Here is a 22,806-nt window from a genome sequence, read left to right as displayed (position 1 = left end):
TCTGTTGCAGATATAGAATTGCCAGTGCTATTATCAAGAAACAGAAGAGGCTTTGACATTGCAACAGCCGTGATCATTGCCATCACAGTCCTTGCAGTAGCAGCATTGACACAACCATAACAACGATCATTCGGCCGAAAATACAGCTGCAGCCTTACAGACCATAGAGACTCTATCAGAGAGTGGACCTACTACAAGAACAAGTGGATACCTTGCAAGAACTTTTGGGACTGGGATGCGTTTATTCCCTGAGAGCTGTTTGTGTTGCCCGTATTGTAACTCTACTGGGATGTATGTTGTTTCTGTATTTAATATGGCTACATGGTTTTTCTTCTGTTTATAGATTTATCAAACAGTGGGCAGGCTTAGGAGCTATGGTGGTACTCCTCTGCCTTGGCCTCCTTCTCTTCATTCGTTTTGGCATGCATCTACGAGCTAGCCAATAGAGAGATCAGATTATCTTTCATCAGGCCATGACCGCCCTAAAGGCCGACAGCCCCCCATTAGTATGGCTCTTGATGCTGGACTGGTAGTCAAAGACGGGTAATGAAGGAGGTGGCTGTGTACCAACCTAAGACAGGAGCTGCAGCATGCTCTGCAGGCTCTGATGACGGGTAAGGACATATGCTGACCACTCAGCCTAAGACAGACACGGTCCCGAGCTTTAGTTTAATAATAAAGAAGGGGGATATGTCAGGGTTTCCGGGACCCCCAGCCTTGGGCACGGTCAAGATGGCGCCTGGCGCTGAGCCAAAAGCGGCCAGCTATACAGCGAATTCCAATGATTGGCTAGTTAACGATGCGATTAGAGCATGCCCCCCTCTATGTACCTATACATTCTATGTATAGAATGTACCTATTCTATGCCTGCAGCTGTCCGCGCGTTTACCTCGTGTACTCTCCCCTGATTGGTAGAAGTGTATATAAGCTTGATGGGTGGGGGAGTGAGAAGAAGCTGAGAGTAGTAGTAGTAGAAGCGAGGAAGAAGAGTGCGAGCGAGGGCGAGAGCCGAGTGGGAGAAGCGGAGCGGCCGAAGCAGGCGTGAGCCGAGCAGGAGAAGCGGAGCGACCGGAGCAGGCGAGAGTTAAGCAGAGGGAAAGAGAGCGAGAGAAAGAAAAGAGAGAAGGGGATAGAAAAGAGGGAAAGAAAGGAAGACTGTGCACAATAAACTTCCAAAGCTTCAGACGTTTGTCGTGTCTCTCTCTGCGGGCAGAGGGAACGCGATAAAAGTTCCCTTCTAACTTTTCATCATTATCTTTTCTGCTTGGTTTTTGGGGCAAGCAGCCAGACCTGGTTTACTGGAAGCCTGGAATTCAGCCTGTGGCAACAATGGGAGGTGGTGGAACCTTCAGGAGTGCCACCCTCATCATCATCTCTTTTTTTTTTTGTACCACGGATTGAACTCAGGGGCGCTTAACCACTGAGGCACAGCCCCAGCCCTTTTTCATATCTTATTTAGAGACAGGGTCTCTCTGAGTTGCTTAGGCTGGTCTCGTCTGAGTTGCTGAGGCTGGTTTTGAACTGGCGATCTGCCTGCCTCAGCCTCCGGAGCGGCTGGGATCACAGGTGTGCACCACTGCACCTGGCCCAGCTGTCTTCTCATTTTGCCTGCTGGTTCCTGATGAAATCTCTGCCACTTGCTCCCTGCCTTGACCATCAGGCTCTCTCTCCACAGGCCCAAAGAAATGAGGTAGTCCAATCTTGGGATGAACCTCTAGAACCGTGAGCTGAATAAACATTTTCTCTCTATAAGTTCATTGCCTCAAGAACTTCATTAGAGTAATGGAAAGATGGTTCACACACAAGCCTACAGAGGACAAAAGCAAACATCCCAGCCTTTCTCCCGACACTATCAAAGCTCTCTTTATGTGGCAAAGCTAAACTATTACTCTTTGTCAAGATGGCAGAGTATTAATAATTTATTAATACTTCCTTTCTTTAAAAAGATTTAACTCTCTAAAAGAAGCGTGGAAAAACAACAGCAGGGGGTTTTGCAATCCTCTCCGACATGATTCTACTCTGAAAGGGGCAAATGTGATATTGCACAGACCAAAACTTTCATGTAGTGAAACTCCACCTGCTGGGAATTAAGGAATATGCCATCAATACTTACTGAAGGCACGAACAGGCATACGCCCTTCCCAACATGATAATTTAAGCATGGTTCAAAATGTAGTATCAAAGAAAAAAATGGCGCCAACTGAGGCCACCAATTTCATATTAACTAGTTTTTCTCACTTTGCTGGAAAATGTTCTGGTAAAAATTACTGACCATGGAAAAACATCATTTTACATACAAACTTAAGAGTGGAATTTCTACTTTGAATGTAAAAAAAATGGAAAAGCTTTATAAGAATGGGTATTGAGATAAGACCCCAATTGCCTAGTTCAAGATAAAAGATATTAAAATAATTCCCTAAAATAATCCCATGCTGTCCTGCCTTCTGACTGCTGCAGTCACTTCCCCTGGGGACACTACCTGGACCCTCCATTTCCCCAGGCCTCGCTATCCAGTAGGCAAGATGAGCTGGCCACACCAGACACCGTAGGAGGGGCCTCAAGGACTGCAGATAAGTGATTACAGAGCACTTCTGTTGGCATTTAGACTTCTAAAGTCCTCATTTACCAAGTCCACAAATTCCTTCCATTTCTGTCCCTATCTCACAGTTTAAAACATGAATTGGCAGAGCCTTTCTTATAAAAATTTTAATCTAGGTGATTTACCTTTGTTACTTTGTCCATTCTCCTTCTGGGATGAGAAACGAGTTCAGGAAAACACAGTACCAAAGAATAAAAAAGAATTCTCAGGACAGTGAAGGCCAGTTCCAAGTGTTTCTGTGAAGAACTAAGATAGTGTTGTCTCAATACTTGGTTGATTCACTCCCAAACCAATCCTCTTCTCTCCGTCTCAGCGATCAGGGCGTGGATGGAGTCTTGCCTATTTCCACAGCCTCCTAACGCACTGGCCTTCTACCAGTTTCCAAAGGCCTTCCCGCTGCCACCTAAACATCCTAAAACTGCAAACATAAATTCTCGAACATTGTAACTTCAATTTCAAAGCTTTAGCCTAAGGAAATTGAGACCAGGTTAAGTATAGAGGCTAAGGCCAGACTGCCTGGGTTGAAATCTCAGCTCCCACGTGTCTATATGGGTTAACAAAAACAAGTTATTTATGTGGGGTTTTTTTCCTTATTTGATCTTAATTAAATTTTTCCTAATTTTTTTATAATAGCTTTATTCATATACCATATAATTCACTTATTTATAAAGTGCACATTTCAGTAGGTTCAGAGTTATACAACCATCACTACAGTCAATTCTGATTTGGGGGATTTTTCTGATTCTTTTCTTTTCTCTTTTGCAGTGTGGGGTCAAACCCAGGGCCCATGCATGCTAGGCAAGTGTTCTACCTATTTTATAACATCTTCCTCATCCCCCAAAAGAAACCCTTCTTGACTAGCAGGCAGGCCCACTTCCCATCCTCCCCAGTCCCTGCAACCACTAATGTACTTCCTGTCTTTAGATTTCCTCTTCTAGACCTTTCATATAAATAGGATCATATGATACATGTCCTTCTGGGTCTGGCTTCTTTCACTTAGCATAATGTTTTCATTATGTTGTAGCCTGAATTAGTACTTCATTTATTCTCCCATTTCACTGTATGGATATGTCACATTTTTTTATCCTTTCATCAGCTGATGGACATTTGGGTCATTTGCCCTTTGGGCTCTTATGAACGTTGCAAGTTGCTGTGTGGACACATGTTTTCACTTCTCTTGGGCACATAGCTAGGTGTGGAATTGCCAGGTCAAAATGGTAACTTACCTTCTGAGGTAAGAGAACCTGTTTTTTGAAGACTATTAATGCTATGAGGAAATGTTCTCTTCATTTGATAAAAATATGCAAAAATAAACACACATATATGTCTCTGTTTTTTATAAACACTGCAAACTTCTGGGTATATGTATGTATACAAATACTTTTCTGTGCTTTCTAAATTTCCTATAAAAAATATAATTGATTTTATGATCAGGAATTTTAAAAGTGGGAAGGTAAATATACATATTATTCACCTTCTTACAATGCTTCAGAGGCTCTTCAGTCTTTACAGGACTTCACATAAACCTTCGTGACCTAGCCCCTGCCTAGTCTCTGGCTAGGTCAAGCCTTTTGCTAAGCAACATGAATTCTTGGTAGATTCCCAAATGCTGTCTCAGGGCCTTTGCACAGGCTGTTGTCTCTGCTCAGAATTCCTATTGTTCACTCTGTCTACCTCGCAAACTCCCGTTTTGTTGTTTAAAACTCCATCTTGACTAGGAGAACTATGTCTTGGTCTATCTATCCCTAGTTTCTGGCACAATATTTAACTCAAGAGTAGAAAATGTGTTAAACTGTACTGCAAGTATGTCCACACAACAGGGGAAAAAAAGGAATAATGTTTACAGTTCCCAGCTATATTTCATTGAACACTCAAATCATGCTGAATCAGATGAAGAGTGGTCAGTGCTTGCAAACGCCAATGGTGAACACACTGGCACCTAGAAGTTTTAAGCTGGAAATACTTTTTAAAAGAATATTAAAATAATTCTAAGCTGAGTTGGAAAAATCCTAATTTCACTGAAAATCACTGTATGTGGAACTTCAAGGAAAAAGGTCAGCTATACAAACAGGGTAGGCAGGAAGAGGCAAGGACCGGAGCCAAAGTCTTAAGCTACACAGGCCGAGGGAAGAGCATGGTATGGTCTGAAGCGGGCGTGTCAAGGCCAGGAGAAGGGACCTGAGACAGGCAACAGGGAGCCCTCCAAGCTTAGGAGCTGAAGCAGAAGTGTGTCTGAGGACCAGAGAGTTCAGTTCAGAGGGGGACCGCGGGCTTGGCAGCCGGAATTCTCATTCGGTTAAACTAAAACGAGCACCAGCTTCACATTCAAGATGTTCTATTCTTGGTATGAAATAACTTTGGACATGTTTATCCCAAATAAAGACAAGTGTCCTGGCACACTACCAATTTGGGGGAAGCTGATCTCCCAAGGGTGAGACCACATTCTACTGTTCCAGAACAGGCCCCACTTAGAACTAAGACCCCAGAACTCTGTCCAGTTAGTGCCCCTTTGTACTCTCAAAAGTGTCCCTGTTACAACTGGATTATAGTGAGAGTTGCACAACTCTGTACATTTGCTAAAAAGCAATGAATTATACACTTACAATGGGAGAATTTTACGTTAGATAAATTATGCATCCTGATTTGAGGGACAGGTGAGATCCATATGCCATGGCCTCCAGGCCTCAAAAGTGGTTGAATGACTTTCTGCAAAGGGATAATCCCTCCAAGGAGTAATTTTCCAAAAAGACAGACGTTTATCCTACCAAGACAGCTTCTAGGGCCATGACATCAAAATAAGACACCAGGCAAACCTCAGAGACCTACAGCTACAGCAGTTGACCCTTACAGGTCTTGGCACAGCCCTGAGCTGTTCCATTCACCTTGCAAGTGCGCAAGTGACAGGCTGATGATCGTTACCCTTGTCTACCAAGCACCTGAAGCCACCGAGCTGCTCTAATTCCACAGGTGTTCTCCATTGCTTCAAAAGGATACGTAGATTGTCAAAAGCTTTGGCGTGTTATTGGCTTTAAAAATTAAAGCTAGAAATTTTTCCAGCTTCAATTTTAACTCTGGAGTCCAAGAATCCTGAGGGGGAAAAAGAAAAACAAGGAAACAAAAAATAAAAACACTATCCCACTAAATGCCAGCAGTACTATCAAGTTGGAGCCATTTGGTTAAAGAGCCCTGCCAGTTATGGAAACCAAAAGCAAGGTATCTTACCAGAAGATGTGAGAATGTGGAAACAGGTCCTAGGACACATGACTAATTCAGTTATACATAATTCAAGAATTCACAGCAGGAAAACAACTCTGTACATGATCTGAATATTTCATGTGATTTAAACACAAGCATGACAAGTAACCTGATTAGGCTGAATACCAAAAATAATTATGGTTTAGGCATGCATGGCACTGGTAGGCATAACACAAAAAATTATCAGTCAGCTACTGAATGGTTCCAAAGAAAGAAACTCATTTTCATGGAACTTGCCCCAATAGGAAGAAAGGATCCAGAAACTGTTATCTGCCACAAATATCTCCTATCATGTCAAGCACTGTTTATTTGATAAGTCCCTTGAAAGTAATTTATCTCAAATAATACTCATTAAAGAAGAAAAAAATAATGACACAAATAACAAAAGAAAAAGTGTGACAAGTACCAATCTTTCTCCGTACAATTTTCTTCATATAAGAATAACTTCCACCCAAACCAAGAAGTTCCACAAAAAAGAAGCTATCCCAGTAAAAACTCACATCCACTTGCTGGGCGGATCCTACCCACCGCCCTCAGACCACTTTCTCCTCTCCGTCCCTGGATCCTCCAGACTTCCCACCTGCACCCACTCTGTCCTATGTCATTTGGAAATAATACAATGCAAATGAGCATGAAACTCCTATATTTTGAAAAGATTCATTCATTTTTTGACACTACATGGTCATTTTGTTTATAATGTGTGTTGTGGGTTGAGCTGAAGTCCTAGCCTCTCATACCTCAGAACAGAAGGTCCTTGAGGAAGGGGTCACGGCAGGTGTAATTACAGTTAGGATGAGGTCACATGGGCCCAGAGTGGGCAATTAATCCAATGTGATTGGTGCCCTTACAAGAAGAAGGGAATTCAGACAAAGGAAACATGAAGAGTGAAGAAGGCCATGTGAGATGGAGACAGAGGCTGCAGCTGTGCAGGAGCAAGCCAAGGACCCTCTGGAACCAGCGAAGCTGGAAGAAGAAAGAAAGGATGCTCCCCCAGAGCCTTCAAAGGCACAGCCTGCACACGCCTCGATCCCAAACACGCCCAGCCTCCTGAACTCCATACATCTCTGTGGTTTCAGCCACAGGATCCTTGGTTCTTTGCTGGAGCGGCCCAAGGAGGGTAAATCTGGCGTCTACAGCTCAGGGTTCTCTATACTTGACCACCTGGAAAAGCAGCTGGGGAGGACCACCATGTCTCAACACGAGTTGAGACATCTTAAAAACAAAACAAAGTATGTGTAGAGATCCAGTTACGCTGCTCTGCTGTTGCTTACCATTTTGTAAAATCAACAAATAATCTATTTCCAATTTAGTTACTTCCCCAAGGATGCTCTGCTAATGATAGGGATAAGACTGGAGTAAAATCTCTCTGGGGGTAAACCCCCTATTTTTTTCTTGACTGTTGCTATTTTTCCTGTGCTTTCAGCTCTGAGAATAACACTTCCCAAGTGTGATGGGCAACTTGACTACCACAGTTCCAAAAGTAAGCATGAAGAGCCAGGCGAATTCCTAGGCAGCTCTGCTGGATGGTCTGGAAAAGCGACTCACCTCTTTCTCATGGTTTCTTTCCTTACAGAATGGGGACTTTCGAGCAGATTAGTGTGGCTGTAAGACGGATCCTTCACATGAAAGGGCACCTTTCCATGGGACCCTGATCCAATGAGTTACAGCAGGATTATTTTTTCCTGTGGCTTCCTTTCTGTCCCTTGCAGAGCCTGCAAGGCTCCGCCCCACTTCCTCAGATCTTACTGTCCAAACTTGCCTTGGTCCCTGGCACACAACAGGTGTCCAGAAGTTTCTCCTGAAGTAATCAATACAGGAATTCCTAAGTATTTCTGCAGGAGGATGCTCCTGATAAACTGAGTTTGCAAACAGAACTCAATACAATATCTACAAAGGAATTTTCCTTTTCTATCAACACTGCAGAAGGGATAATATAAAAAAGCAATGGAAAACCTGAAAGAACTGGATGAAAAAAAGGCCATATTTTTAAAATGTACCAAAGTGGCAAGAAAGGAAGCGCAGAGGATAAAAATGAAGTGAAAGCAGGAACCCTGAGAGTCAAGGAGCATCACAGACAATGACTGCAGAATGTTGGGACCTTGAACTTCAATTCTGAGAGCTTGTCAGAAGCACATAAGACAGAAGACCTAAGATCTGCTCACATTACATAATCTAAAGGAGACCCCAGTACAAACCCAGGACTCCAAAGGGCTGTAGCATCAGTAAAAGGTTAAGGGTAAGAAACTCACTGTACTGAAAGAACCTGTGTTGACCTTGACACTAGGAGGAAGGAGGGAAAAGTCTCATGTGAGATTTCACAACCACATTCAGTACCATGAAAGACTGCAGCGGAGACTGACACTAAGTGCCTAGTCCCCAAACCTCCAGCAAGTAATATGATTTCAAATGGTCCTAGGTTGGTACGTCCCCAGTGATGGGGAGATGCCAATAAAAATCTTCTTTGGAAGAACCAAATCGTACCCAGGCCTCAAAGAAATTTTCTCCAGTTCCAAATAGAATAAACTCATTGACACTTTTTTTAAAAAGGGAAATAAGTCACTCTAAGAGCTAGGAGAAATATACACAGTGGGATCAAATTTACAAAGACTTTTGGTATTGAAATTCACAGAGAATATGAGCTAAATGTCTCCCTCTCCCTCTGCCTCCTCCTCCCCCTCTTATATTAAAGAAATAAGAGAGCAAGGAATGACAGTATAAAAATGACTCAGGAAATGTGAATAAAAAAACAACAACAACAAAACCCATCTATCTTAAAAGTTAATAAAGGAGCCAGGCACAGTCATGTATGCCTATACTCCCAGAGACTCAGAAGGCTAAGGCAGGAGGATCACAAATTTGAGGCCAGTCTCCAATTTAGGGAGATCCTGTCTCAAAATAAAACATAAAAGGGCTGGGAGGTGTAGCTCTGTGGTAAAGTGCCCCTGTGTTCAATCCCCAGTGCCACACATACACAAAAAGTTAAAAAATGAAATCACAAACTCAAAGAGAAGATTAATCCCAGTTGAAGAATAAATTTGCAAACTGGAATATAAATATGAATAAATTGTCCAGAACACAGCCAGAGAGATCAAGTGATGGAAAATATGATCTGTTATAAAAAAAAATAAAATAAAGGTCCATCAACAATTAAAAATAATAAAATAAAGACAAGGCCCAACAATGTAAATGCGCTTCACACCACTGAAATATACACTTTAAAATGGTAAATTTTGGGGGCTGGGAGGGAGGCAAGAATGGAAGAAGAAGGGAATGTAGAGAGGGAAAAGAGGAGTGGGAGAGGTGGAGGGGAAGGAAAAAATAACAGAATGAATCAAACACCATTACCCTATGTAAATGTATGATTACACAAATGGTATACCTCTACTTCATGTACAGAGAAACAAGATGTATCCCATTTGTTTACAATAAAAATAAATTTTTAAAAAAATGGTAAATTTTATGTGTATCTGACCACAATTTTTAAGAATGAAAAAAAAAAAAAAAAAGAGGATACAATAAGTAGTCTGAAATTGTGCAAGAGATGTCACTCCGTAACTTAGCATCTACCTGTCAAGTGTGGCCAAGACCCTAGGCTCAATCCCAGCACTGAAAAAAGGAAATGCTTTCAAACTGACCAGATATTCAGAAATGATAAGGAAGGGAAGAGGCAATACACAAAGAGAAAACAATTGAGCATTTCCAGAGTTGTTGAAAGACACAAAAATAGTACATGCAGGAAGCCCAATAAATCCCAAGAGAAAATAAAAATCTATCCCTGGACACAAAGAAGTGAAATTATACCATCCCAAAGGTCAGAGAAAAAATACAGATCACCTATAACAGAACAGCATGCAGGCTGACAGCCTGCTTCAAAGCAGCAGCAGTGAGAGCCGAGAGGCGTGCAGTGTAGTTATATCTCACACCTAACTGAAGTCTCCCTGCAAAACTCACGCACAACATTTAAGAGGCTATTATATCTAAAAATATTTATGCCAGCCTGAGTTAACAGGCCTCAGTGCAACCAAAAAATTCTATTTTATGGCACAGAAAAGTTCATTAAAGCCCATTATCTGAATATTCTTTCAGTGTAATTTAAGAGTGGTTGCCAGGGGTTAGGGGTGAGGACAAGGGTGACAATAACTGGACAACACAAGGCAGTACTTTGGGGTAATTAATGCAAAAGTTCTGTGTCCTAGTCAAGTGCAGTGGTGCTTGTAGTCCCAGCGATTCAGGAGGCTGAAGCAGGAGGATCACAAGTTCAAAGCCAGTCTCAGCAGCTTTGTAAGGCCCTAAGTAACTTTGTGAGACCCCATCTCGAAATAAAAAATAAGGGCTGGAGGTGCCGGGGTTCTAGCTCAGTGGCAGGGTGCTTGCCTAGCACGTATGAGGCATTGGGGTCAATTCTTAGCACCACAGAAAAATAAATAAAGGCATGCTGTCCATCTATAACTACAAAATTAAAAAAAAAAAAAAGAGGGGGCTGGAGATATGACCCTGGGATCAATCCCCAAAACCAAAAAAAAAAAAAAAAAGTCTGTGATTATGGTGGTAGCGGTTATAGGAATCAATGCATGTTGAAATTCATAAAACATACATCCCCAAAAGTTAATTGTACTGTATGACACTTAAAAAAATAAAACTTTTAAAAAATTTGTCAAGCAAGTAGGTAAGAATCCTTGCTTTCTGTAAAACTGTTTGAACACTAGCATATGTTGGCCTAAAAATTACTTGTTTGCTTTGTTCTATCTATAAAGAGAACCAATAACATGTCCTCTCCTGTTTAATGGCCTATTTAAGGTTAAGTCAGTGTGTGGTTAGCTCGTTCTTTCTCCTAGATGTACAGTATTCCACTGTTGACCATTATGCAATTTATTTATGCATGTTCCTTCTGATGTACAAAGGGGAACTTCTAGTTCTTGCTATTACAAGTTTTATATGTATGTACAAGAACACACACCACAGCTGGAACAGGGTGGCGAAAATTAAATCACTCACTAAACATAACTACCCATCCAAAAGAGGGTGACTAAATTAGGATTACAAAAAATAATAATAAGAGCAGACTTTAGTTTTCTAAAGTATAATTCAGAAACCAGAAGAATACACACGGTGAAGCCACAGGTGCAAAAGCTGCCACTTACCTGGAAGAGCTCTTTGAATGACGGGTGCACCATGGGGTTGGGCACAAAAGGGAGGGCGTAGAAAGGAAGAAACTCAGTGGTCTGGCTCAGCGCTGCCCCTTTTGTCTCCAGGTAGTTTTTGAAATAGGAAATCCGTTCATCCAGCTCCTGCTTGTCCTAGAGCAGGGAGACACTTGTTTGAGGTTTCTAGCTCCACAATGGTCCCCAGCTCACCCACCTGCCCTGCGAGGCTCCTCATCGCTGGCATTGTCCCCATCCCGCCTGGTAGGCACACTGTCTCCAGTCATTCTAATGTTACCTCAAGCTTACCCCTTAATGAAACTTTGACAGAAATGTCAGAGAATTGTATGTACAGTTCAATATACTGCTTTTTAGGAAAAAATGTATAGTTGTAGATGGATAGAATGCCTTTATTTTATCTTTATGTGGTGCTAAGGATCGAACCCAGTGTTTCCCACACGCTAAGCAAGTGCTCTGCCACTGAGCTAGAGCCCCAGTCACCAATATACTGCTTTTTTACCATTTTACCATGTCCTCCAAATTCATGAACATCATTTTCAGTAACAAGACAAAATCTCATCCCATATATCCTACTTTGACTAGTTCTCCCATTATCAGACATACCGGTTGTTTCCACTTTCCAGACATTCAGGAATATTTGTCTGCGTTCCCATGATTCTAAGGGGAGTAGGCATCTCCATAAGTTCTTTTTTTTTGGTTCCAGGGATTAAACTCAGCAGCACTTACCCACTCGGCCATATCCCCAGTCCTTCTTTGTATTTTCTTTAGAGACAGGGTCTCACTGAGTGGATTAGAGCCTTGCTAAGCTGCTGAGAATGGCTTTGAAATCGTCATCCCCCTCTTCAGCCTCAGAGCCTCTGGGATTAGAGGCGTGCACCAGGGTGCCCAGATCATAGGCTCTTGAAGCCCAAGTATCCCTGTCACCACTCTCCTTTATCAAGTGAGGGGCTGATCCTGCCCTACTTCCTGCTCCACATTCAACCCAGCGTACAATTCCCGCCTCACGTTCCTCTCCGCTCTTAGGCCTTGATGAGAACTCAGAGGAGCTGGATTTGGGTCTTCCGCCCCTCCTCATGGGCCCAGGTTACGGCCTCAGCCCTGTGTACACACTAAGCTGCTCTTCTCATGGGCACACCTCACTGGACCATGCGGCCCACTTCCAATCCATCTTAAAAAATGGATGACACAGATTTTTTTTTTTTCTTACATCAAAACAGAAAAATTTAAAAATAGAAATAAAAACAAAAAATAAGTCTCCCATAACCTTCCCCACATGAGTAATATCTTAAAGAACAGACTCCAAGAATGGCTATTGCAAGGTACTGTGACGCCACTCCCTCCGTCACTGCCCCCTCCTTTGGGGTCCCTGATATGGCGTTAGCCCAGGTCCCCAGGGCAGTGCTAACGTGCATGAACACATGTCAGTTCACCTGCTCCCTCTCCGTCATTTCCTCTGAACCACAAGACTCATCCACCAGGGCTTGACACTTCAGTCCTCTCCCCTCCTGGGAAAAGGTCCCAGAAGCTAAATCCAACCTGTCCTTCCCATGCACTCTATAAATAGGCAAACTATTCCCCACTACTTGCGTTTAAATTTATGTCCTAATATGTGGCCCAAAGACATACATGTATATACACCAAGTTGCCAAATAATCTATTTTGGTGAGTTTTCAAAACTGAGGTATATAGGTAACAATGTATCTTTGATTACAGAAATTATTAATTCTCCATATAAATTAGAAAATAAAGTGCTGGGAATGAGGTGGAAAATCATTTCTCAAGACACAAGTTGCTGCACCTTTTGAGCAGAAAGATGAAAGGATACAGAACTAATGCCCCACACCTGTGAAGCGTGGAAGAGCTGACACCACCCCCCAAAACACAGCCAACCCACCGGCCTCCCTACGGAGTACTTCAGAAGATAAATGGCAAAATGAATGTGAAGGTAGAATTCCAGCTTCTGAGCAAGGGAGTCACCAACTCGGATGGAGTTGGGAACATGCTCCTCCCACAAATCGAAGAATGCCTTCTGGTCTCCACAGTCAAAGGCAGCCACGAGATCCTTCTGTGGAGAAGACGATAGATTGAATGCTAGTTTTGAAGGACGCTTGTTCTTCCAACACCCAAATCCCTCACAGCCAAGCCAATACCACAGACACCCCACGCACCCCTCTTCAGAAGCAGGAGGTAGAAACACAAAGACCCCAAAGAGTCTGTACCATTATTTGCCCATTGTTCTTTTATACTTTCAAAAATGGTTTTAGATATGATTTTCCTATATAATGTTTAGGTTACTTGCTTTATTTGTTTATGTTCAAGCTTATTAACATTATAAGTGGACATGTATAGAGAACAAGGTCACAGTGTCTGGTTATACCTAGGTCAAGACATTCACTAACAAGGATTCTTCAAACATGACTATTAGGGGATGGAGATATAGCTCAGTCGGTAGAGTGCTTGCCTCGCAAGCACCAAGGCCCTGGTTGAACGTCCAAATCCCCAGCATCCGAAAAAAAAAAATGACTGTTACAGAACTTATCACCATGACACATATGGAGAACAACTCTTTAGGAAGACTGCCTTACTGTGGGAGGTATCTGCATACATTCAACATAAATGAAGAACTTTTTAAAATGAGACTCCAATGAAGTTCTGCCTCCTCCAAGACAGCCTCTTTCTGTTGCTCAGCCTTGAAACAGGTGAAGGGCAGTCTGTTAACAACTCTGGGTGGGGGCTGCCAGGATAAAGCACAGGCAGCTGAGCACAGCCCCGTCTTGGGAGACTCTTGTGAACGAATGATACAACGGTGGACCCTTCCGGAGGCAGTGCCGCTGGGCCTGCCTCAGCACCAAGCTCACCTCTGCCATGCTCCCTAGCAAACCCTTCAAGTCACTCTGGGGAGGCCTTCACCCTGAGCACTGCAGACCCAGAGTTCTGAATGAGGACAGCACAGCCTCCCACAGTATGTTAAGGCCTAGAACCACGGTATTTTCTTAACATGGCTTGCCAGAGCCCACATGTCAAATGGCTCATCTACAGTTTGTTCTAAATTCCATATTTGTAGACCTGAAACCACAGACTTTGCTATGTCCTTAGAATCACATCTACCATCCATTCCAGTTTATGATTCATATTCTGTACCTGGAACTGGTCCTTGCATTTAAAATAATCCCTATGTGTAAAACATCTACTGTTACTATGAGATCACAAACTATTACTGATCTGTGAACCACGATCAGAGTCAGAATCACCAAGATGAGAAAACATGCACACCACCAGGTACCACTAATGACTCAACACACACTTCTTACAGCACTGTGCCCAGGGAAATGCCATCTGTTGAAGTCTCTGACATGAACTTTGTTGAACCACTGCTCCAGGTAATTCTGTTTGGGAAATCTACCCTAGTGGGGCACAACTACTGACTGAGGAGCAGAAAAGATATGCTGTGGCAATCAAAAAATTTCAAGGTCTGTCAAGTTACATAAAAATGAACCCAAAGACATCATCAGAGAAATGCAAATCAGAATCTCAAGGTATCATACTTCAAATCCATTAGGATAATTACCATCACCGAACAAAACAGAAAATAACAAATGTTGGCAAATATGTGGATAAAATGGGATCTGACAGGTGCAATGTCACCTGCCTGTAGTCCCAGCTACTTGGGAGGCTGAGGCAGGGTTATCAGATTGAGACCAGGCTCAGGAATTTAGCAAAATCCTGTTTCAAAAAAAAGAGCAGAGGGCTGGGGATGTAGCTCAGTGATAGAGCACCTGGGGTTCAAATCCCCAGTACACAAAAAAGGGCACGGGATTGGGGGTCACATACACTACTGGTGAGAATGTAAGGTGGAGCAGACAATCAGTAAAACGGTCCAGCAGTTCTTCAAATAATTAAAAATGAAACTCTCATACAATCCAGCATTTCACTTGGATATTTCATGGGTATATATCCAAGAAAGCGGAAAGCAGGGTCTTGAAGACAGATTTGCTAACCCATGTTCAAAGCAGCAATCACAATAGCCAAGAAGTGAAAGCAACCCAAGTGTCCCTCCAGGGAGGAATGGATAAGCAAAATGTGGTATATATACATCCTGGAAATGATTCAGTCTTAAAAAAGACTTACTTTACTTACTACAACAAGAATGAACCTTGAGGACATGCTGAGTGAAATAAACCAGACATAAAAAGATAAATACTGTACGATTATACTTACAGAAGGTATCTAAAGTAGTTAAAGTCATAGACAGAAAATAGACGGGTGGCCGGCAAGGATGGGGTGGAGGAAATTATTTAATGGATGCAGAGTTTCAGGTGTGCAAGGTGAGTAAGTTCTGGAGATCTGATTTACAACAATGTAAATATTCTCAGCACAACTGAACTATACACTTAAAAAATACTTAAGATGATAAACCTTATGTTATTTTTTTAAATCACAATTTTAAAAAAAGGCCCCAAAGAGACATGTAGGTTCTCAGAGACAGCTGGAGTGATGGCAAAGGAGTTGCACATGTACAGGAGTCATCCAGAGGCACCAGGTGTGCAAAGAAGCTCCACAACCCTTAGCATGCGGGCCTCATCCTGTATCGTCTCATGACCTGGTTATGCATGAGCTTCACAGAAGATTCTTACGGTTCCACCAGTTAGATGCTGAGGAGCTACCATATTCCTCCCAGATGTTAGCCTTAAGCACACGAGGCTCACATATTCTTCCAGCATGCAGGGTACATTTATGTGGTCCTTCTCCAGGCAGAAGGCACCCAGGTGCTAGGAGTGAGGACGAGCCCATTTCTACTTCTAATAACAACGATATTCTCCTTTTACAGTCTGAACTCTCACTCCAGGTTTGGGAGGGACCGGGTGGCTGACTACAGCAGCACCCCATAGGGGTCCGTGTTTGAAGCAGCAGCAGTCAGCACTCAGGCACCAGAGTGCACTAGGCAGAGGGTGCAGGCCTCCGGGAGCTCCAGGGGCCACTTCAACAGTGCCCTCCTCAACAGTGCGCATGCTTGGCCACCAGGAAGTCAGGGCTAAGAGAGAAGATGAGTGACAGGCAGTCTGAACTCTAGGTCCTCAGGAACTTGCAAACCAAGTCTCAAATTATTTCTGGGAGTAGGTATATGGAAATAAATACATTTATTAAAATAATGAAATCACCTCAAGGGGACACTGGCAACATTCAAGGTGAATCGATCACCACCGGAATGATACAAATGGGACTGAGGCATCTAATGTTGAAAAGAGGAGCTGAAGGTCCTTTCATCTCTGAGAGTGGAAAGGCCAAATCTCTGTGGTCACTGCAACCTGCCTGTATTCAGAGCTTCCTCAGGCCTTCCTATGGTGGGACACAGCCTTGTCGCTATCACTCGGCCCCTGGTCCCTCCAATCTCCCAAAGCATTGCAAAGGCAGAGGACTGGTTCTGCTTTAGTTGTCACTGCTACATCCTCAGTACATCCTTAATAATCTCAGGATGGAAATTACATTGTCCTGGTTCCTATGGTGTCTTCTTCTTCCTCCCAAAAAATATGAAAGTGATTATTTGGCCACACCTTTCCTATGTTAGGTGCAGAGATTTAAAGATGAGGCGATTAATTTACCTATAACACTCATGTGGTCTAAAGTAACCCTGAGCAAGTCCCCAGAAATAATTCCAGCATTACTCAATGTGCTGCAAGTTGGGAGCATCTTGATTCTCTACAGAGGTGAAAATAAGCAAAATGTTACCTGAATTATCAATGATTTGGAGTCCCTTAAAGATCCACCTGCTGTTTTACATAACAGTTTTCCTTTAACTTTGCATTCTTTTGAAAATGTTTTTAAGGTGTCTTCAAATTCAGCAAAGTCTAAATACTACAAAAGAGAACATAAATAACTCAACAGAAGAAATAATACTAATAATCCAAGTAAAAAACAGGCGAAGGACCTGAACAGATATTTCTCCACAGACACACAAAACGGTAACGGGTAAATGAAAAGGTGCTCAATATCACTACTAGTCAGGGAACCACTGTATACCTGAAATTTGCTAAGAGACTAGATTTTAAGTGTCCCCACCACCAAAACAAAAACAAACAAAAAACCCAGGTAACTATTTAATAATTAGTGTGATTGTGGTGATTATTTCACAATGTATATCAAAACACCAAGTTGTAGGGCTGGGGATGTGGTTCAGTGGTAGAGTGCATGCCTAGCAAGTATAAGGCCCTGGGTTTGGTCTTCAGTACTACAAAAAAGAAAAAAAAAAATCAAGTTCTGTACCTCAAATATACACATTTTTGGCAGCTATACCATAATAATGCTAAAAAAAAAAGAATATAATTGCACATATATTTCTGTTTTCACATCAACATGTAACTGTCTGATATTACTGTACCAGCTCAATATTGTCATGAATTTATAAAGAAGTTAGTGAATCACTATCTTTAGGAGAAGTAATATGGGATTCAGCTTAGAATTTACTTATCAATATGTACATTAAAAGTCTAGAAAGAAATATTACAGAAAATGTTTATTTTCAGAATATAAAGCTGCTTTCAGGAGGAAAATGTGAGCTGCATGATTTGCTATTAATTATTATCAGAAAAAAATGATATGTGCAATCTTCACAAAGAGGCAAAAGGGATCAGCAAAAGGCCTGATGGCTTTGGGTCCAGTAGGTCCCTGGGAATTTGTCACTGAAAACGGATGGAATCAGAAATCATGTATCTCAAGCCAGGTGCAGTGTTGCATGCTTGAATCCCAGCAACTCAGGAGGCTGAGGCTGGAGGATCATGAGTTCAAAGCCAGCCTCAGCAAAAGCAAGGTGCTAAGCAACTCAGTGAGACCCTGTCTCTAAATACAATACAAAACAGGGCTGGGGATGTGGCTCAGTGGCCAAGTGCCCCTGAGTTCAGTCCCCTGTACCCAACAAAAAGAAAGAAAGAAAGAAAGAAAGAAAAGAATCACATATGTTCCTAAGAACAGGAGAAAATAAATCATTACTATATGGGCAATGCTTCTTGCCTTGCATGTGTGAGCCACTGGGTTCAATCCTCAGCACCACATAAAAACAAGTAAATAGAGATATTGCATACATCTACACCTAGAAAATATTTTCATATATATGTGTATTTTATATATATATGTATATTTTATATATGGGCAATGTTGCTGGAGATGTAGCAACATATGTATACACACACACACATATACATAAACATGCTATGGAGTTACATCTCCAGCAACATTGCCCATATATATATACATATGTATATAAAATATAAGTACATACATACACACACATACCTACTGGTTGTAGCTCTAAAGTAAAGTGACTCTGGGTTCAATTACCAGGACCAAAATTTCTTTTCAACTTTAAAATTAGATAAAATGAAATATAAATTTTTCTGTGACCCTTGTTTTAAATAACACACCTACCTCCTGTACTAGTCCAAGTAATTCAGATTCATGAGCCAGAATATCCCCCATAGTGAACTGTTACTGGCAATTCTCACAGCAAATGTCTACAAGGCAAAAACACAAGATAAAGGTTTCACTTCAACCACCTGGGAAGTCCAAAAGGGCAGCTGTGATGGGCAGAATATTGGCCCCCAGGATGTCCACATGCTAATCCCCATCTGTGAACAAGGGTGGCGACATGGCAAGGAATTAAGATGGGTAATCAGCTGACCTGCAATGACGGAGATGGACCTGGATTATCCAGGCAGGCCCAAGTCAGTCACTGAGGGTGTCAATAGCGAGAGGGAGGCCGGAGGGTCAGCATTACAGTGATGAGACTTGAGAAAGACCGGCCACTGTGGGCTTTGGAGATGGAGGAAGGGCAAGAGCCAAGGAGGCAGGGCAGCCTCTGGAAGCTGGAAAAGGCGGGAATGGGTTCGCCCATAGCTCCACAGAGGAACGGCCCGCCAACACCTGCCCTGCTCTCTAAGCGCTACACAGCTTGGCCCCTTACACTCTCACTTTTGTTCTGCAGACTTGAGCCACACTGGCCACCCTGCAGTTCCAGTGGATGCAGCCAGCCACCAGACACCAAGGCACATGCCTGCTCTCCACGCCTTGTGTGAGCTGCTTCCTCTACCTCGCTGTCCTTGCTGCAGATATCCACAGCTCATTCAGGTCTCTGCCTAAATATCTCCCCAGAGACACCTGCTAACCAGCCTCTAGGTTGTCAGCTCATCACTTCCTGGCCCTCTGGGCTGACTTCCCTATCTTCTCAGTGATGCACCTGCTCACTGCCTGCCTTTCCCCCATACCAGCCATGGATCCTGAGGAGGACACATGTTCCCCTGGTATCTCCAGTGCCCAGACCAGTGCTTGGCACACTACAGGTACTCAAGAACACTCGTGAAGGAGCAGAAATAACTTTAGGTCTGAAGAAAACAAGACAAGCAGAGCCTAGAGAAGACAGGAAAGAGATTATTTTAGATGAGGGGGTCAGAGAGGCCTCACTGGGACCATGACATCTGAGTAAAGACTAAGCACTGCCAGGGGCAGTGGTGCCTGTAATTCCCGGCAACTCAGAAGGCTAAGGCAAGAGGATCACAAATTCAAGGATAGTCTCAGCAATTTCATGAGGCCTTAAGTAACTTAGTGAGATTTATCTCAAAAATAAAAAACAAAAAGGGCTGGGGATGTAACTCAGTGGTAAAGCACCTCTAGGTTCAATCCCTGGTCCCCACCCCACAAGATAAAGACTAAGTACTGAAAAGGAGGACTCTGCAGGTGCACAGGCCTTGAGCAGAAGGTCTCTGGAGTGCTTGGGTACTGGGGTGTAGTAAGAGGAGAAGAGCAAGGTAAACAGTGGATGGCAGCAAGGAGCCAGGGACCAGGGCAGATGGCCTGACAGGGCCAGTAAGCAGCTTGAGTGTCAGTCTGAGGCAACCAAATGCCCAGAGAGAGTAATGAGCAGGGACTGATGCAAGTGGACTTCCATTTTGTGACCAACCTGATGTCTGGTGTTCGAGGAAGACTGCGGGGGACCAGGAATGGAGCAGGGGATGCTATCACAGGGTCCACACCAGAAACAAGGTAGACTTCATGAGGAACAAAAGCCACGAGATATGTTCTGACTCCAGATGTAACAGGCAGAGGTGGCTCACTGCTGGAGCCTGGGTGCATGATGAGAGGGGAAGTGAAGACTGGCAGCTCAGTGAGAGCAGCTGATGAATGCTATGCCATTTGCTCAGAGAAAAATTTGGAGAGGACAGAGCCCCTTGATTAGAGGTCAAAGCAACGTGTGTGGCTATATGTCTTAGGAGCTTATGAAAAAATCAAGTGGATCGGGCGCAGTGGCGCACACCTCTAATCCCAGTGGCTTGGGAGGCTGAAGCAGGAGGATTGCAAGTTCAAAGTCAGCCTCAGCAACTTAGCAAGACCCTGTCTCAAAAAAATAAATAAATAAATAAAGGACTGGGGATGTGGCTCAGTGGTTTAAAAAAAAAAAATCAAGTGAAGGTGCTAAAAAGGTTGGTGGATATTTGTGTCTGGAGCTAGAGACAGGGATGGGGAGAATATGGGTGCTGAACAAAGAAAGGGAGTCAGTGAAGAGAAACAGAACAAGAAACAAGAAAACTGGCTAAGAGTATGTATGTTGGCAGTCCAAAAAGAAGGGAACGTGGGAATGAAAGGGACTGTGGCAGCAAGCAGGCTTTCTAGCATCGAATCCACTGAAGACACATGGACTCAAATCTAAATGGTCCCAGCTGGTCAGGCACTGACCAGGCACTGGTCCAAGCACTTTCAACGGTCTCAGTTAGGTTCACCAGGTGAGGTTTTTCTGACAGAAAGAAGAAAAACAAGTATAACAATGATGGGGCATTGAAGCCAAGCTAGGTGGTGGATGGCAGGGCAGAGGAGGCCAGTAAGGGAGCTGTATATGGTGATGGGGTCAAAGCTCTGCAAAGGGGGCACAGTAAGGTAGAAGGAAGCTTGGAGAAGATTGTGGTCACAGAGTGGGAGGCATGATGGCAGTCAGGATTTTGGAGGTGACATAGTAATAAAAGCTCACAACCACAGGATCAAGGGGATGAGGATGGAGGGAAAAGATGCCCATAGCTGAGGAGGAGGAGGAAAGTGCAGTAGCCAGGAAGTTGAAATCTCCAAAAAGGAAGCAGAAAAACTGGAGAGGAAAACTTGGCAACTTGCCCTGGAAAATGACGGCCTTAAGGAGGAGTGGCAAGTGTCACAGAGCACAGTGCTTCTGAAAGAAGCCACAAGGACCACGTCCAACAGTCCTAACAGACACACAAGGTGGAGAAGACAGCTTATGTTTGAGGCCCACCCACCTCTCCAGCCTTTCTCTGAACAACCACCCCATCCCTCTCCTTCTCCCTCTCCCATCCAGCGTGTCCCCACATGCCCTGCCAACAGAGAACTCAGGCCATTCCCCACACAACAAGCTCTTTTGGGATTCTAAGCCCCGGATGTTTTTGCAAATGAAAATCCCTGCTCTTATTGAGCACCAAGGCAGAAAGGTCAGAAATCTGCCTTTTATAGGAGCTCCCTGGTTGCCTTCCACACACACTCAAGTTTGAGAACCAGGGTTCTACTTTATGCAGAAAGTAGGACCAATTCCAGTTTCTGGATGAGGTTTGCAGTAGCAGCTTCTGAATTTCTATGAGGCAAATGTAGAGCCTAAAAGCAGGCTGGATCCAGGGACAGTTATGGCATTTGTACGGAAAACGAATCTGCACACAAGCGCCGTGTCTGCTTAGATTAAGTGAAGCCTGGGCTTAACCTGGGTGCCTGAGGACGGGAGCGAGCTGATGAAGATTACTATGGAGGTGGGGGGACTTAAAGCCCAGGCCACCGCTGGGGCCGCCCTCCAAGTTGCGGAACCCGCTCCAAGTTTGGCCACTGCAGCAAAGATCGCGGACTACTTGCGGCAAGCAGGGGCCCTGTCCTTGGTATGTCCAGGCGGCAGCCTCGGGCCCTCTCGGGGTACGAGCCCAGGGCGCAGGCGAAAGGCGGGGGCGTCCGCGTCGGGTTTTCCTCGGGGCGAGGGGTCAGAGCTCTGCGGCCCCACCGCGGCTCCTCCCCGCCCGGGGACCGCGGGCTCGGGGTGGCCCGGCGGCGTCGGAGGACATGCTTACCAGTTGCTCCGCGGACACCTATCTCGCTGTCACCCGGGCAACCGCCGCCGCCAGCTTAGCGTCACGTGGGGCGGCACAGCCAATCACGCCGGACGCGGCCTGCGCGGAGCAGCTTGGGAGGAAGGGCGGGCCGCCCAGCGACTCCCGGTGGCGGAAGTGAGGCTTCATTGCGTGATGGACGGCTGGGCGTCGCGCTCGTCCCGAGTCCTCGGCGATTCGGAGCCGTTGGTCCGTTCATTCACCCCCGGACGGTGCCAAGCGCTGTGCGGGGCTCTGGGGTTGACACGGGGCAGGCCGAACCGCCAGCCGCGGGGAGCTCGCTGTCTCCTAGAACAAACAGGTCCTGAGATGACAGTAAGCTGCGTTGGTGGAGAGTGAAGTAGGAGGCCAGGGGCCGCCGTAGAACCCGAGATCTGCCTTCCAGCGCCGGGCTCCAGGCTTCATTCTACTGCAGCAGTTTGCAGGAATTTTAGGGACTTTTTTTTCCCATGTTAAATTTGGGTTTTGAAAAACAAAAAAGGAATGTATATCTTTACATCTGATGCTTTTGAACTGAATTAAGCAGCACTCAGCATCAGTGCTGGTAGCCAACTCTGGGCTGGAGGCTGGGGAAGTGGCCCTAGGAGGAGAAAATTCTTCCCGTCTTTATCCCTTCCAGGTATTGAGGTCGGTGTTGGGAGTCTCCATGTTTCCACCT

The 22,806-nt window shown here is 44.2% G+C and overlaps 1 protein-coding gene across 4 annotated transcripts in view; it reads right to left on the bottom strand.

The window, feature by feature from the left end:
- The window catches only part of Armc9 (armadillo repeat containing 9), a 136,375-nt gene extending 114,196 nt beyond the window's left edge, over positions 1-22,179 (bottom strand). For 3 of the 4 annotated variants that reach the window (XM_047545557.1, XM_047545559.1, XM_047545560.1), the window contains exons 1-7: positions 22,110-22,179; positions 18,436-18,521; positions 16,744-16,869; positions 12,911-13,081; positions 10,996-11,151; positions 5,594-5,686; positions 2,725-2,749 (exon numbers count right to left, since the gene is read on the bottom strand). In XM_047545557.1, coding sequence (XP_047401513.1) covers positions 2,725-2,749; positions 5,594-5,686; positions 10,996-11,151; positions 12,911-13,081; positions 16,744-16,869; positions 18,436-18,486 — 622 coding nt within the window. In that variant the 5' untranslated portion in view covers positions 18,487-18,521; positions 22,110-22,179. Of the gene's footprint in view, positions 1-2,724; positions 2,750-5,593; positions 5,687-10,995; positions 11,152-12,910; positions 13,082-16,743; positions 16,870-18,435; positions 18,522-21,754; positions 22,084-22,109 lie in introns of those variants that run through there. The other variant, XM_047545558.1, reaches the window with a different exon arrangement.
- Positions 22,180-22,806: the final 627 nt, after the last annotated feature.

Source organism: Sciurus carolinensis, chromosome 3, assembly GCF_902686445.1.
Source record: "Sciurus carolinensis chromosome 3, mSciCar1.2, whole genome shotgun sequence".
Classification (NCBI taxonomy): domain Eukaryota; kingdom Metazoa; phylum Chordata; class Mammalia; order Rodentia; family Sciuridae; genus Sciurus; species Sciurus carolinensis.
This window is presented reverse-complemented; position numbering and strand designations above follow the sequence as displayed.